Source organism: Hippocampus guttulatus, chromosome 19 (assembly GCF_054856545.1).
Source record: "Hippocampus guttulatus isolate MCC_2025c chromosome 19, RoL_Hgut_1.0, whole genome shotgun sequence".
NCBI classification, from domain to species: domain Eukaryota; kingdom Metazoa; phylum Chordata; class Actinopteri; order Syngnathiformes; family Syngnathidae; genus Hippocampus; species Hippocampus guttulatus.
Genome location: NC_141279.1, coordinates 7841622 through 7857150, shown reverse-complemented (window position 1 = coordinate 7857150; position 15529 = coordinate 7841622). Strand labels below are relative to the sequence as shown.

General features: G+C 48.4%; 4 protein-coding genes across 5 annotated transcripts; 1 reads left to right on the top strand and 3 right to left on the bottom strand.

Annotated features, from left to right (window-relative positions):
• Window positions 1-485: 485 nt before the first annotated feature.
• LOC147190041 (uncharacterized) lies at window positions 486-3214 on the top strand. 2 transcript variants are annotated; one of them, XM_086138658.1, is made up of 3 exons: window positions 486-1749; window positions 2294-2671; window positions 2948-3214. In XM_086138658.1, the coding sequence occupies exons 1-3, from the start codon at window positions 1342-1344 to the stop codon at window positions 3179-3181; spliced, it is 1020 nt and encodes a 339-aa protein (XP_085994784.1). In that variant the 5' UTR covers window positions 486-1341; the 3' UTR covers window positions 3182-3214. The 2 variants fall into 2 exon arrangements, with proteins under 2 accessions (XP_085994784.1, XP_085994783.1); XM_086138657.1 differs by having other exon boundaries at window positions 2288-2671.
• Window positions 3215-4340: 1126 nt separating this feature from the next.
• On the bottom strand, window positions 4341-10716 carry nploc4 (NPL4 homolog, ubiquitin recognition factor). The gene is made up of 17 exons (XM_086099361.1): window positions 10569-10716; window positions 9852-9932; window positions 9357-9466; window positions 9049-9279; window positions 8702-8750; window positions 8481-8575; window positions 8285-8408; window positions 7985-8164; window positions 7781-7867; window positions 7612-7683; window positions 7302-7428; window positions 7061-7221; window positions 6906-6977; window positions 6725-6817; window positions 6529-6645; window positions 6344-6446; window positions 4341-5913 (listed from the first exon to the last, which is right to left on the bottom strand). The coding sequence occupies exons 1-17, from the start codon at window positions 10581-10583 to the stop codon at window positions 5753-5755; spliced, it is 1878 nt and encodes a 625-aa protein (XP_085955487.1). The 5' UTR covers window positions 10584-10716; the 3' UTR covers window positions 4341-5752.
• Window positions 10717-11199: 483 nt separating this feature from the next.
• On the bottom strand, window positions 11200-13075 carry pde6gb (phosphodiesterase 6G, cGMP-specific, rod, gamma, paralog b). Its single transcript, XM_086099207.1, has 4 exons — window positions 12864-13075; window positions 12106-12294; window positions 11904-11944; window positions 11200-11749 (listed from the first exon to the last, which is right to left on the bottom strand). Exons 2-4 carry the CDS (start codon window positions 12249-12251, stop codon window positions 11673-11675), a joined length of 264 nt encoding a protein of 87 aa, XP_085955333.1. The 5' UTR covers window positions 12252-12294; window positions 12864-13075; the 3' UTR covers window positions 11200-11672.
• Window positions 13076-13224: 149 nt separating this feature from the next.
• Window positions 13225-14643, bottom strand: oxld1 (oxidoreductase-like domain containing 1). The gene is made up of 3 exons (XM_086099206.1): window positions 14458-14643; window positions 13620-13942; window positions 13225-13454 (listed from the first exon to the last, which is right to left on the bottom strand). The coding sequence occupies exons 1-2, from the start codon at window positions 14506-14508 to the stop codon at window positions 13631-13633; spliced, it is 363 nt and encodes a 120-aa protein (XP_085955332.1). The 5' UTR covers window positions 14509-14643; the 3' UTR covers window positions 13225-13454; window positions 13620-13630.
• Window positions 14644-15529: the final 886 nt, after the last annotated feature.

Genomic DNA, 15529 nt, shown 5'->3' with positions numbered 1-15529 from the left:
ACCACGCGTCGCCTAGGCAACAGGAATTGGGAAAACCTCCGTCGTTTGCTTTTCAGGACACAATTCTCGGAACGGTGCCGCCATAGACCGTCCCGTTGCCGTGGAGATGAAGGCGACATTGTTGAGGTGCGCGCGCGTCTTCCCGGGGAGTCAACCAAACTTTTTTTTTTGGGCCGGACTGTACCCGCAAGATGCTTGCGAGCCGGCGCGTTGCCAAAAAGGAAGCTGATCGCGCTCTCCTTTATGTTGTTTATCTTGCGCAAATGGCACCCAAACACTTGCCTGTGTACCTTTTTCATCAACCCCCCCCCCCCTCACCAAACTAATTAAAGTCTCTTTTACACAGCGAAACAGTCACAGTTCAGTTGTTGTACTGCAGCTAAGCTAGCAGACTAGCTAAGACGCTAATCATGTTTGAGGTGCAACAATGAATACAAGTGAACACCCTTTTGCACATTTTCAGTGCTCAGTGTTCACTCGGGATGGACCAAGACCGAAGGTTGGTATGGAACACCCTTGAATAGCTCACGTGCCCGCACAAACAGGAGATGGGAGAGCATTTTGGCCACGCCCCCCATCGGCTTTTGTGTCTTTGATGCTTTGTGACATTTTTCTCTTTTTGGGCGAAATGAGTTTGCAGCCGCAATCTCGCACTTGACTCTTGGCGCTCTATGCCGTCTCCCTGGTGTCGTTTCCTTCTGCCGTCAGTTCCCCCCCCCCCCGACCCCCGACACGTAAGTAAGTGCAGCGGTTTCCTATGAGGTCAATCGAGAGCACTTGGTGTAACTGATGGATATCGTGGAGCTGGAATGAAAACCTGTTGGAAAGGGAAAAGGTTTCCACTGAAAAAACAAACAAACCAAAAAAAAACAAACATATTTCACACCTAAGGACAATTTCGAGTGTGACGTTAACCTGCCAAGAATATGTTTGGAATGTGGGAGGAAACCGGAGTACCCGGAGAAAAGCCACGCAGGCAGGGGGAGAACGTGCAAACTAAGGTTTTAACAAGGCTTGGGGTTCGCAAAGTAGGGTTTGAAAGTAACGTTTAAAATTAGGGTTAGAGTTTCATGGTCGTTTTTTGGGGGCCAAAAAAAACACCTTACGAATACATGGTCGGTTTTTTTGTGGCCCAAAAACGCCTTACTTTACATGGTTGTCGAGCGGATCCCTAATGTCGAGTCAAGTACAACTTCATTGTACTTTATCATCTATAGTGCACAAATACAACATGTATGTCAGTGTGCTGTGTGCATAGAGTGCGCATGTGAATCCGTAAGGCAACGTCCAATCAGTCATTTGGTGCATGACTACTGAGTAAATACGACAAGCGCATTCTTGATGTGCTCGCGTGACTACCCCAGCATGGAGTCCAGCTGCGAGCCGCCCGAATTTGAGGATGACGAGACGAGCTGGACCGGGCGGCAAGTCCGGCAGGTGCTCCAGGAGACGCTCGCGGCCCACCGCCTCGATCTGGATCGGGTGCGTTCCTTCTGGATGGAGCAGTTTGCCGAGTTCCGGTGGGTTTGGGACGCGGCCGCCAAGGCGGCGCTGAAGGCCGTCGAAGACGATTGGAGCCGGCGGTGGGCGCGGCGCGAAGACGACATTTCTCAGGACCTCCAGGCAATGAGGGAGAGCGTACGGCTGCACGTGGAGGAGCACTGGGACAACATGGAGTGGCATCTGGACCGCACCGTGGACGACTGCGACCGAGAACTGCGCGGCGTCAAGGCCGTGATGGAACAGAAGGTGCGGAAAAAGACCCGGCACGGTTTAGTCTTCTGTTCATCCCGTGACTGGCCCCACTTTTGCGACCCGAGTACAAAAACATGAATAGGAGACGACTTTCCGATGCTAAGCTAACATCCGTGCTTTTTACCTTCCGGTGGCAAAAATGTTCTTGCTAACACAGCTGCCGCATATTTCCATGCTTGACCTTTGGTGGGAAACTCGCCCCTGCCAACATAGCCGCCTTGTAGGCACGTGAGCCTGCGCTCATCTACTGTACATCTGACAACAGTGGCACAATTGGAAACGCACGGACCAGAGTCTTACGTCTGAACGGACTTTGACAGCTTCCTTAAAAATGGGTGGACGAGACACTGACTCGCTGTCCCATTAAATCCGGATATTGGTAAAACTAGAATAGCAAAATATGGGGGTGGTTTTCTTCCCCTGGTGGAAACTCATGCAGTCGGTTTCAGGCCTGATCATTGTCCAAGTGAATGTTGGACAATGATCACATGTGAGCAGAACTGACCCGACTGTGCGGCTTTTCTTCGGGAAGGTGCAGGAGAAGGAGCTGCAGCTGAGCCAGCAGAAGGAGCTCAACGCCGGCGTGCTGGCCAGCTTGGAGGAGAAGAAGGCGCAGATGGGCAACGTCAAAGACGTCCTGCTGCTGCTCAAGTCCAGGCTGGAGGAGAAGGAGGAGCAGAAACAGCAGCTGCAGCAGCTGCTGGTCTCCGTCGGCCGCCAGCTGCGGCAGGAGCGGCAGGAGAGCGCGCGCTGGAGGACCTGCGCCGACGAACTGCGCCAGTGTCTGGAGGCCGAGCGCGAGGCCGGCGCCCAGGCCAGGATGGAGGCCCTCCGCCGGCAGCAGCGGCTCCTCCAACGCGTCGACAATGTCAAGAGTCTCGTCAAGGGCTTCGTGGGACAGAACGCCCGCTTCATGGTCAGGTCCTCACCTGCGCTTGACTCAAGTGTCACATTTTTGCAACAAAAACATAGCTTTTGCTTTCGAAAGGTCTACTTAGCTTCATGCTAACAAACAATGCAAAATACCAGTGACGTGGCTGACCATTAGCATCGATAGCCACGATTTCAGGAGCAACACACATTTGGGCACAAGCAGTTGAGCAACACCTCATAAGAAAACACATTTATTCTTTATCCTCTGCGAAGAACACATCGAACTGAAAAATGCAGGTGCGCCGTCTTGTTTTGGCAGAGGTCTCTGAAGAGCGCCGACGACACGGCTGACCAAAATGAGATGATGGACCAGGCGGAACAAGGTCAAGTTGGGGAGAAAGAAAGGAGAGAAGAGAAGGAGCGCCGGGCTAAAGAAAAGAAGGAAAGCAAGGAGCGGGAAAAGCGAGCCAAGAAGGAAAAGAAGGAGCGAGACAAGCGAGAGAAGCAAGCAAGCAAGGAGTGCCAGAGGAAAGAAAAGAAAGAAAAGGAATGAAAGAGGGATGGTGAAATAAACAAAGAGGACACATTCCGCTCTCTTCTTGAAAGTCCGAAGTGTTTGGCACGACGCTCCAACTTCAAGGGGTCAAAAAAGGTCACAAATAAACTCAATTAATTCTTGATTTTTTTTTTATGTAAAATCATTTTCAAGTCATAAAATGAAGAAAGCTATTTTAGGGGTAAACTGCCGAAACGGATGTTCTTGACAAGGTCAAGGTCAAGGTTCCGATGAAATATGATACGGCAATCGGGCGACACTTTTTTCCAGGTGTCAAACTCCGGTCCTGGAGGGTCGCTGTCCTGCATGTTTTCCAAGATATTGGAAACAATTTGTCATCAAATAAGTCCGTTCAATCTGTCAAGCGGGTTGCCTGCAGGGATTTTGAAAGTCCAGCAGGTGTCACCGACACGGGATCACACACTGCATCATTGTGTGGATTCAGCTAAAAATACCTTACTGTACATGGTCCTTTTTTTCGGCTAAAAACGCCTTCCTTTACATCATAGGTGTCAAACTCAGGTCCTGGAGGGCCACTGTCTTGCATGTTTTCCAAGTCTCCCTGTTGCAACACACTTGATTCAAATGAACAGGTTCAATGTCAGGCTTCCACAGAGCTTGCTGATGAGCTGATCATTTGAATCAGGTGTGTTGCAACAGGGAGACTTGGAAAACATGCAGGACAGCGGCCCTCCAGGACCTGAGTTTGACACCTATGCTTTACATGGTCCTTCTTTTCGGCTAAAAATGCCTTACTATACATGGTCCTTTTTTTCGGCTAAAAACGCCTTACTATATATACTGGGTCGTTTTTTTCGGGGTAAAAACGCCTTACTATACATGGTCGGGTTTTTTTTTCAGCTAAAAACGCCTTACTATACATGGTCCTTTTTTTCAGGCTAAAGATACCTTACAATACATGGTCGTTTTTTTTGGGCTAAAAACGCCTTACTATACTATGTCGTTTTTTTCAGCCTAAAAATGCCTTACTATATATACTATGTCGTTTTTTTCGGCCTAAAAACGCCTTACTGTACTATGTTGGGTTTTTTTTTAGCTAAAAACGCCTTACTATACTATGTCGTTTTTTTTCGGCTTAAAAACGCCTTACTATACTATGTCGTTTTTTTCGGGAAGACCAAAAGCAACTTTGCAATTTTGAATTCTTGGTTTTTATTCCTTCAAATGCAAGTCACATCAGGAGGAGGCTTGCTCAGCAAATGCCGACAAAAGTCGCCCGCTTAACAGGACTTCAAATAACCACTCAAGAATTCACACGCCCACACTCAACCCCAACCCAAAACAACAAAAAAGTCTCGACTTAAAAAAAAAAAAACGTTTTCTCACATCAACAGAATTGCAGTCAAACTCCTAAAGAGGCATAAATAGCCAGCAAGGACGCAAGTGCCCATCAGGAACTCTGGAACCTTCTGTCCAAGTGTATCCATGCGCCCTTCCTGGTTTTGGAAATGTCGCATATGCTCTCACAAGCATCTGAGTCACGAGAGAAGCAAGTTTCTCTCTCTTCATCCGGCTTGGTTTCTTTTTCAATTTGGTGCGCTTCACGCCGATTAAGTCTCAGCCGCCCACTTCGTGCTTTTGTATCAACAACGGAAATTTTGAAAAATGAAGTGCTCGAACTTAAGCCGCCGCACGTGCGCTTTACGTATTTTTCCACGTGCATCGCAGTAACTCGCGTCCATACTTCATGTATCGTACGAAATAGCGAGACTCAGCTTGCTTCGTGAGGCGCACGGGCGACTTCCCAAGTCGCATGTTCAAAGGCGAGCGTTTGTGGGACCTTCTTGCGAAGTTGCGAGAACGGGATTTTTGTCAGGCCTCCTTGCAACTTTCCAAGTTGTACTTTGTGAGTCTGCGCACAAGTTTCGCAAAACACGTGGCAAAGACAATAAAACGGAGCGGTGCCTTGAGATACGAGTGCCTCAACTTGCATGTTTTTAGAGCGATTTTTTGGGGGGGGTGGGGGGGGGGTTGTCTTTCAAAAGTCAAGATAAACAAAGGACAAAGTTCTGTTCTTGTAAATCAGTCAAATGCTCTTTTCTGCCGGTAATTCACATCTGTTATTTAATTCATTACCTATTTTTCAAAGCCGATCAAGTGGCCATCGGAATTTTATCGTGACAGATATCCGGATTGGTAGCGGCCTAACAAAATCCGCATTGGTCGATTTTTTTTTGGGGGGGGGGGGGGGGGTGGCTGGAGTGGCCTTTACAACCATTCTTCTGGACAAAAGATGATTAGAGATCACAGAACAAATTCAAAATGTATCTCAAGGCACCACGTTTGGTTCTTGCGGTCTGTCAGATTCCGTGATCGGGTCAAACAAAACCAACCAAAAACAAACAAAAAAAACTTGGGCGAGCACCAGTTGAGCGAAGATGAAGACTGACAGGCGAGCGCCATCCAATCCGATGAGCGCCACTACGCATTTGGCCCGTTTCAGTCCAAACCATCCAAGCGGGAAGCGCTCAATACTGACAGCAGAGGGGCCCGAGATCTTTCGTTGGAAAGCAAAAGCGGGGGGTTGCGAGGGGGGGGGGGGGCGTTTTAAGTGCGGGGCAGCCTGCACATTTCACAGTGCTCGGTCCCGGGCTGGTTCATGAACGTGCAGTGCGCGCAAGACCACATGGCAGAGGAGGACGGAGGTGCCGACGGGTCCCCCATGCTGTCGAAACCCACCGAAGCCGACGGCTGCCCCCCTACCGTGCCTGTGGGCGGGAGAGGAGACAAACGTCACTTCTCCACATGCATTCATTTGGGTATAAAATTTTTTTTTGTTTGTTTTTGTCTTAAGAAGAGAGCGCGATTGTTGCTGGTTAGCGTCTCTGATTTGTGGTTGCAAGCAGACGGGTTATTTTTGTGTTGAATGCCACCGAGGAGTTTACTTGGGAAAATAAATCAACATTTTTTCTGATTTTGCGGATGTATGTTACAGACCACACCAGCGACGGAAACATCAAATTATGTTTTGGAATGATGGGAGGGAAATTAAAACACTAAAAAAATCAGACTCATCAATTAATTGAAAAAAAAAAAATGAAATAAACAAATAAACAATCATTTGGTCATATCTGTCGTCCACTAATCAAATCCAGTCAAATATTTAGAGATCATTTGCAGCTCCCGGCACGTACTTACCGCACAGCTGTTCGATGGTGGCCCACTGCTCCGACTTCTTCCAGGTCTCGGCGAGGTCCCCGTCGGATGTCTTGACGGCATCCAGCAGCAGGCCGATGCTGTCCTGCAAAACGGCGCACCGTGCGGGCGAAATCAGGCGGCGGTCACGGACGCCGCTCGCTGGCGGATGGTGTTGGCCAACTCACCCTCAGAGGCATGACCTCGTTAGTGACCAGGAAGAGGAGCAGATGGAAGTCGGACACGATGTCCAGGAAGGACGCGGAGGCGCACTGCGACAAATACGTGGCCAGGCTGTGGAAGTCCTGAGAAGAAAAGGCGCAGCTAATTGGAGCCGATTTCTCGTTGATCCTACGAGCAAGAGGCGGGGGGCTCGCCCCTTACTTGCGTCTCTCCGAGGATTTCTCGGTTCTCGATGGGGAAGCGCTGAGTGGAGCTGAAGGTGAAGTGGGGGTCCTTGGGGAACGTTGTGGTGATCTGAGAAGGAAAGCGGAGAACCGCCACATGCGGGCCACAAACGAGCGCGGGGAAGACGACGACGCAAAGGAGGCGGGAAGGAACTCACGTTAATGATAAGATACTCCACGGGAAGAGGGTGTGCCAAGAAGGTGACGTCGTTCCCAAATTTGTCTTTGTCCTGTTGACAGAAACGCCACCTTGACGGCCGCTTCCCAAGAGCAAAACAAAAGGGCAAAAAGGCGACAAGGAGCCGAGCGTTACCTTGAAGAAGACGTCCGGGACGTACTGCTCGGGACTGGACTCTTTGGCGTAGCCCAGCTCGGGGGCGTCCTTGCAGGGCAGCAAGCACTCGTCCCTCACCAGGGCCATGCATTGATTGGACACCTGGTAGCCCTCGAAGTGCACCTGGTTGTCCGGACCGCCTGAGAACCAGTCGCAGCATCCTCAGCAGTCGGCGACAATTGGCAAACGTGCACGCGTCGACGCAAAAGTGCGGCCTGACCTGTGGCCACCACCGTCACAAACTTGGAGCCGAAGTGTCCGTCTCGGGAGAGTTTGCAGGGGTTGGAATGTTGGTTTTGGAAGTAGCCCGCCGTGATGCACTCCTCCGCACTCAGGAAGTGCGAGTCCTGTTGGCAAGAACCAAAATCAGATGGGAGGGGCCGGGGGGCATTCAAGGACCCGAGAATGTGGATGATTCCCAAAAGAGACGAGAAAAGTTTTCAGGCTTACTGGTTGCTCACGCCAAAGTTTTTAAGCGATTCTCCAAGTGTGACTTTCAATTTTTAAACATGATACTAAATCTACCCGACCTGGTTTCTGGTGAAGCGGACAGTCCCGATCCTGGTGTCCTCGGAGATCAGGTCGGAGAAAATCCAGCCCACCTGCCAAAATAATTTCAGTGTGAAATGGCGAAAACCTACAGCAAGTGAGGCACGCGTCAAGAGGCCTCTCTTGTCGCGCCGAAAAGGGGCAACCCACCTTCCGAAGGCCAAGCTTGGCGGCGATCTCGTCCACGGCCGCGGCTTTGGGGTCCTCCAGCAGCTCCAGACTGTTCTGAGTCGCGTTCTGAAGCGACCGCAGCACAAGTGCACGTGAGCTTTCGGTGACACTCGCGGCAAATTTCAACTTGAGCGCACAAATGACTTGAAGCGAGCACACTTGGGGGGCTTGTTTTTGGACAACCTGCGGAGGCTCGTAGATGGCGGCCACCTCGGCTCGGATGCCCAGCGGGATGTCTTTGTGCTCCGTGTACCTGCCGAACAGGTAGCCCACCCTCTGGCTGCCCGTCTTGCGCCAGAAGTCCAGGAAGCGGTCGGCGATGGTGTGGTTCTCAAACATGATATTGTCCACGTGTCGGTATTTCTGCCGAGCAAAGAGAAACGCCGTCGACTCAAAAGCCCAAGTCTGCAACGGCGGCTTTCTTTTGTCCACTTTGACGGGAACGACGAAGGGTTCAAAGGCCCAAAAGGTCGTTGTGCCCACCTGTCTGTTGAGCGTGATGGCGCTGGGCTGGCACTTGGTGCAGATGCCCTCCGGCCAGGGAGGGTGACCCTCGCAGCCCGACTTGATCTTACAGCTGATATTCTCCAGGGCGGCAAACTTCCCCCTTTACATAGTACATCAGATTTATTATTATTTTTTTAATATAACAAAGAGCGAAAGGCAGAGAAACGCTCACTTGTCGGCTCCTCCGGTCAGCTTTCGCAGGTACGCGTGGAACGACATGTGCTTGACGGGCGGGTCCAGGTGGTTCAGGTAGTCTTCGTCAAAAGGCTGCCAGAGGAGAGACAAAATGTGGAAGGAGAAAAGACAAACGAGGAAAAACAGAAGACGATTATGAACAAGGTGGAGGAGGAAAGAGGAGGAGGAGGAGGAGGAGGAGGAGAGTCTTGTTCTGACCTCCAACGGCACACAGTGCACACACTTGCCCAGGGCGCCGTGGCGACATCTGCGGCCAGAGAGGACAACTTCAGTGAGTTGAGCAGACAAAAAGTCACGCTCTGGCACCGTCTTGGTGTAAAACAACTAAGTTGAATTGCGTCGAGGGCTTTCGTGTCTTTAGCATCATTTGTCGGAGAGAGAACATATGCCCGTGAGCATAGTCGTACCTCTGCTTGTATGCGTTGCTGCTAAAATTGCCGAAACATAGATGCTAATACCAGCTAGCTCCTCGACGGCCTTTCACACTGTGTGGTAGCATTAAGCTAGCGCACGCTGCGTGCATCTCTACGTGTGCGTCGCCTCACAGCTGCGCGTCTCGGTTCCTGTAGATCTTGCCGTCCTGTTTGGTCAGAAACTGGTCGATGTCGTCCTCCTGGATCTGCGGTGCCGACTGGGGGCGGGGCATCAGGAAGGACGAGGAAGCGGATGGCAATGATGAGGACGAGTGCGGGGCGGCCGTGTCCATCACCTCGGCGGACGATGACGAGGAGGAGGCCGGCGAGCCCGAGGGGAACAAGAAGAGCATGTCGCCGTGCCTGCCCAGACCGCACAAAAAGCCAACTTAGTGACATGACTTCACATCCTTTCGACTTTTACGTACGCCGTTGCTCACTTAATCTTCAGCAGGCTGAGGCTTTTGTTCTGCGAGAGGATTTCGCCGGTTTTGTTGCGGTTCAGGTAAACGGAGAAGCGGTTGGAGTTGAAGCCAAACTCTTTGGCTACCTGCAAACACAGCCACAAACCAAAACAGAATCAAACACAAGTCAACTCGGTGGTATTTGCTATCTGCCGCTATCTTTTTTAGGCTGGCACAAAATGCCAGGCAAAGATGTTTTTTGTTTTTTTTAATTGTGACATCAAGTACAAAATGACTAATAATTCTAGCATTCAGAGAACGACATTCTCTACTTCATGTGCAGCATATCTGATTGCCTGTACTATACTGCCCCCCCCCAGGTGGCGAAGGCGCGCAAAGCAGAAGCAGCAGCACATTGTGCATTGACTTGAAGCAGATAAGCACAATACAGGATATGAATGGAGTCGTCCAGATGAAAAGGATCTCCTTTGAAAAGCAAACATTGCAATCGACTGTACAAATGAATGGTACCTTCTTTAAAAAGGCAGCAGCAGTCTCCCGCTTCGTCGAAGGAATTTTCTTCATCCCATCTGGGGATTGAACACGGATGATCTACAACCACACCCCCCCCAAAAAAAACAACAACAACAAATGAGAACTTGTTTTAGAACATCTTTTCACGGCCAAAACTGCACCCCGCTTCGAAATAGTACAATTTAAAACCATAAGGAATGGATTAAGAAGACAAATACACAGAATTTACAATAAAAGCAAGTCTAGAGTCAATCTTAACAAGTAGCCCAACACTACAGTGGAGCAGTGATGACAGTGCAAAACAAAAAGATCTGGCCACTACTTTGACGAGGAGTTCATTGAGGTTCATGCAACCAAATCCAACAAAAAAGCAACTTTTGAACATTGCCAGCCTTTCAACAAACAATTGTCAGATGTTGAAGATGTTTTCTTTTTTTTTTTTTCCAAACGCCAAATTTATGTTTGTGGTGATGAGACAAAATCAACATTGTCATTCATGGAGTTGCCTTTAGCCGGTTAGCCGGCTCGGCCGGTCCACTTTGAACGGGCCGTCACGTTAGCCGGCTAACAAGCTAATTGTGCTGCCTCATCACAACAACCAGTTGCTGCTAACTGCTAACGCTAACCGGGCTAGCTCGGCTTCGCCTCAGCTGAGCCCAGGAGACGACAAACGTCACTTTTGGCTCGCTCACTCTTTTGTTCGTTTCTACTTACGATAGTTTCGGCCATGCTGCTCCCCTCGCTGGACACTGAATGTTGTCGTCCGCTGCTACAAGTTGACAAACGAATGCGCTTTCACGGCGTTTGTCAACAAAACTCCATCCCACAGCAGGTGCAACCAACAATTGTGTCCGATCCGGAAGCAACGAGTCCCTTTTCCAGACAACCCCCCCTGGAAACATGTTTCATGAAAGAGTTTCCGCTCATCTCTGCCCCGAAAAAAAAACAGTCCTGTATTAATTTATTTTTAAATTGGAAAACAATTACTACAATGAGATAATTGGATGAAATTGTTTATCATGTATCAATTTTACCAAGCGAAATCAACTGAATTGTCACGAATTATTCGATTTATTAAAACAATAACTATTTTTTTCAATAACCACGTGTTGATTTGTCAAACATTTTTTACAAATGTATCTCTAAAATTATTTGGATATATTTTTACTTTACTAATTTGACCAATTATTACAATGAGATGAAAAAAGATGATACAAATACCTGTAATGTTACTAATAATATTACTGTATATTTTGACAATCCTCCTCATTGACAATAATATATGGACATTGGAATTTTACTTTATATTTTGTTCATACTGTAAAGAAGACAAGCAAACAAAAGATCTCCATCACCAGCATTTTTTTTAAACCTTTATTTCTCTGATTCTCTTTTACCATGCCGACCTGGCTGCAAAGAAAACCAAGCAAAGTGCAAGCAAACACAAATAAACAACTGCAAAGAGTATGTTTTACTGTATGTTTTGATAATGACGACGACCGTAGAAAAGTCTAGACAAGGATCACTTAAGCAAAATAAGAGAAGATGCAAGGAGACACGTGGTGTGGCTGCTTTTCTAACGACAAATCAACGAGTTCAGAGTCAACCGTGAGCAAAGATGGATGAACAGACTCGCGACCACCACATTGCAGCTTCACCAGGCCGCCCGGCAAACAAGAACCTTACAGAAGATCGCAATCCTAAACACGAGCAGCTGCTGAGTCATGACCACAATATTAATTTAATAAAAAAAAATCTCCTTTTCCATTTTTTAATGAATTAATTTATTTTTGTGTGTGTGTGTTTTTCCGGACAAACTCAGATGATTCCGTACTGGGCCAGCTCGTGCAGCTCCAGATGATTGAAGGCCTCCCACGGGCAAATGACTGTAATGTCTAAAACACACACATCCACAAGCACACATCAATATATACAGACGACATGTACAGACATGTGCTTTGTCATCATTTGTAAGATAATTGCGCAGACGACCCCAACAAGGAGTCTCAACACTTTGAGTTTAGCATCCGTGTGTGTCCAAAGACTCACCGGTTCCTAAGCCCTCCATTCCCGGGATATCATCACCGAACCTGCACGCAAGGGGCAAAAAAAGGATGCAATGACAAAGCCGACGACAGTCAATAATTATTATTGATCATTCATCAATGGAATGGCGACTCGATCCAAACTATTCCCTTTTTTTCTGTGACTCTGTTCTTTTGGAATTGCGATGTATGCGTAAATGACGCACCCCTGCACACCCTTCTTGGGGGGCTTGCTTTTGAACTGCCGAGTCTGCCTCTGCTTGAACTTGGGGGGGCCCTTGCGCGGGGTGGCGGGGCCCCCGCTCACCCGCGTGGCCGACTTGATCTCAGTTTTGGGTGCCTCCAGATTCATTTGTGCCGCCCTGGTCAGTGTGTGTGCGCGCGCTGATGCTTTTCTGTGGAAAAATACACACAAACACACACCGGTATATATGTGGAGGGCTCGCGAGTGACAATCGACACAATGTTCCATCATCGTGACCCCGATGCAATACGAGTAATCCTAATCCTGGGCTCACTTTAATAATCTGCCTTCAATCTGGTTAGCGAGGATGCCGCACAAGTGCTGAGCACACACTCGCGCTCTTAAGCGTCGCATCTCTCAATGACAACCGCACAACAACACAAACGTATTGTTCACTGAGCATTTTAAATAAGACAATTTATTTATTTTACAAAAAATGCATTTAAAAATGGAAATACGGGAGCCTTTTGTAAATTCAAATTTACAAAGTTAAAACTGGCAATCAAGTATTCATCCAAGTTTCAAAAATGCTTCAAAATCAAATGTGCAACATTGTCTAAGTGGACAAGTATATTTACAGAATTGAAAAAAACATTAAGAGCAAACCTTAAAAAAGGCTGTCTGTCCATCTATCTACACAATTTGTGTGCAAGACCCCCCAAGAGCCAGCGGGAGGTTGGCGGGACCTCTGTGACATTAAAGTGGACGCGTTCTACTCACGTGCTGCTTTGCTTGGGTGACCAACAGTCGGACGACAAGATGGCAGATGAGCGGATGGCAGCGACACGTCACTTTTATACATGTACGGCCGGGATTACCGCAGACACGCCTTGTGTCATGTCGTAGATGGAGAGGTGGATGGAGGGATAGATAATGGAGGGGGGGGGGAACAGGCAACCACATAAAGGACCCTAACTGGCTCAGAGTGACCTGCCGTAACCCTGCCTGTGTCCCTAACGATGATGATGTCACTAATCTGTCATTTTCCATCACGTCATATTCGGTGGCAGCATAATCCCGCCACGATTTCACGTTGTCATGGTGACGAACTGTCAACAACACAACCACCACCACCACAAGATGCATCTGGCACTGTTTAATTGACACAAATGCGATAAATATGTGCATGTTGTATTCACAACAAGAATAAATACGTATTTCAAGGTGCAAACAGACTTGATGACGAGCGGTTGTTCATCTCATCTCAAGTCGTACTCGGCGGTCTCCTCGTTGTGTTCAGGCAACATTCCCGTTGCCGGCCTAGAGAGGATCCAAAACCTTCTTCTTGAGGCAACTCCATTCTGGAAAGTTCTGCGCACATGCACATGTTGTCAGAGGAGTCGGTAAACATTTCAAGTGAATCCTTATTTAGACCACCGTTGACGTAATGGTGACTAGTCAACTTATTGTCAGCCCTAGTCTACATTTCCAAGGCGTGGGGACGACTGCGGTTTCATTGTCCGACTCCAAACTCACCAGGGGCACCGTCACGTCTTTTTGAGGAGTCGAATCTCCATCTTCAAGAAGGTCTTCAGGTTGTCGTCCAGCACGTTCTCCTCGATGGCGGCCAGTGCCCGCTCACCGCCGTCGTTGTAGAAGGCCAGGAGCTGCTCGGCATGCTCGATCCACACGCAGTTGTGACAGCCGCTCATACAGCAGTGCGTAGGGGGAGCGGGAGGCACGCCGGTTCCGCCGCCACTCTCTGAAGGGGCCGCCGGTGCAGGGGGTGGACCCGGCTTGACGCACTGGTTGCGGACATTCTGGTTGAGCAGAACGCCCGTCCATGATGCCGCACACAGCTGGAAAACAAGAACGTGAGGGAACTTAATCTGATAAAGACATCGATTGGTGACGCGCCGCAGTCATGCAAACCAGCATTACTACACAAAAACAAAAAAATGAATATCCAATAGGGAGGTACACTAACACTTTTTTTCTGACTGACACGGCGTATCGATTCCATTCGTACTTTGGAAATACAAATTTTCTATGAACACGATGACAGATAATGGTGATGAAAGACTGACTTCTTTGTTTTTGGCACATGTGATGAGACGTCAAAACTCAAACTGACACATTGCGGCGGAGAAAGACTTATTCAATATCAGACTTTTTTCTCTTAAGTATCAGTGATTGGTATCGGCCGCCTTGAGGAGTACTCGCCCACTCCGAATACTACTCCATAAAACGACAATCAATACAATCAGATCAGATGCTGATTATTATAAGTATTCATGGGCGTGCATCGCAACAAACGTATTATGCTCGTAAAACGGTTTTGCTCAGATCAACCAATCTCACGGTGCCTACCGACCTTTCGTAAAGAAGCCGACGACCTCGCCACGTTCACAACCAAATAAACCATCGCGAGATCCAACTAAAGTCCGTTTGGGACCCGGAATTGTTTTCAATGCTCTTCAAACTTCTGTCTTCAAGGGGATAAAAAGACGAACGAGCGTAAATTTCATAATCGTAGGAGTGAACGTCCTTTCGTTGTCCCGGAAGTAAACCCTTGTAAAAAAAAGCGTTGATTGGCCGCAAAGAGGGAAATTTGAACCAATCAGAAGCGAATATTTCTCGCTGTGCTAAGGACAAGCGTGAGTTGAAAAAACGTGTCCAGCAGATGGCAGTACTTTACCACGTCATTGTTTTCCAGTTTATTAATTAATTGACAAAACGCACATCTTTTACATCCGAAAAAAAACACCCCCATTTTCAATTTGTAAAATGCACTGAAATAATGATGTTGTCGTCTCAAAGAATAAGCATAAGAAAAACTTTATTTATTCGTATATTGTAGCACATTTGTATTTTTCAAGCTCCAGTTTCAGTGTGCTTATGTGTAGGAATCTTTGCGAGTAAAAGTAAACCCGCAACGTCAGGTGTTATTTGCCCTTCAGTTGGCAACACCGACCGCGCCCTGACGCCCCAGCCACACACACCCCCGTGAGCCCGCGCTGTAGTACGTTTGCCTTCCGGTGGTCCCCAAGGGGGGGGGGGGGGGGGGCGGCGGCTCTTTGTTTGCAAGCTGCGTCCATGGAAATGCCGCCTGACGACAGAAAAAGTGAGACAACGACAAGAGAACCAGTGAAGGACAGAGAGAGAGAGAGAGAAGAGCAACCTTCTCACATACACCACCGAAACACTCACACACAACTGAAACACACACACAATTCAGACGCTCTCATGCTGCAAGTTTTTCACGCAGGTTGACCTGGTTCCTTTTTTTAACTCATTTGGCAGGCGGCTTGAGACAACGAAGTATGCCACACACCCACCGGGTCGTGCAGCGTGTACTTTTGTGTTTGTGTGCTTGGCTGCCGTGCGTGTGCAGATGTGGCGCTCAGGTGTCCTCGGTCAAGGTTTTTCTCACAGCGCCGTCTTTG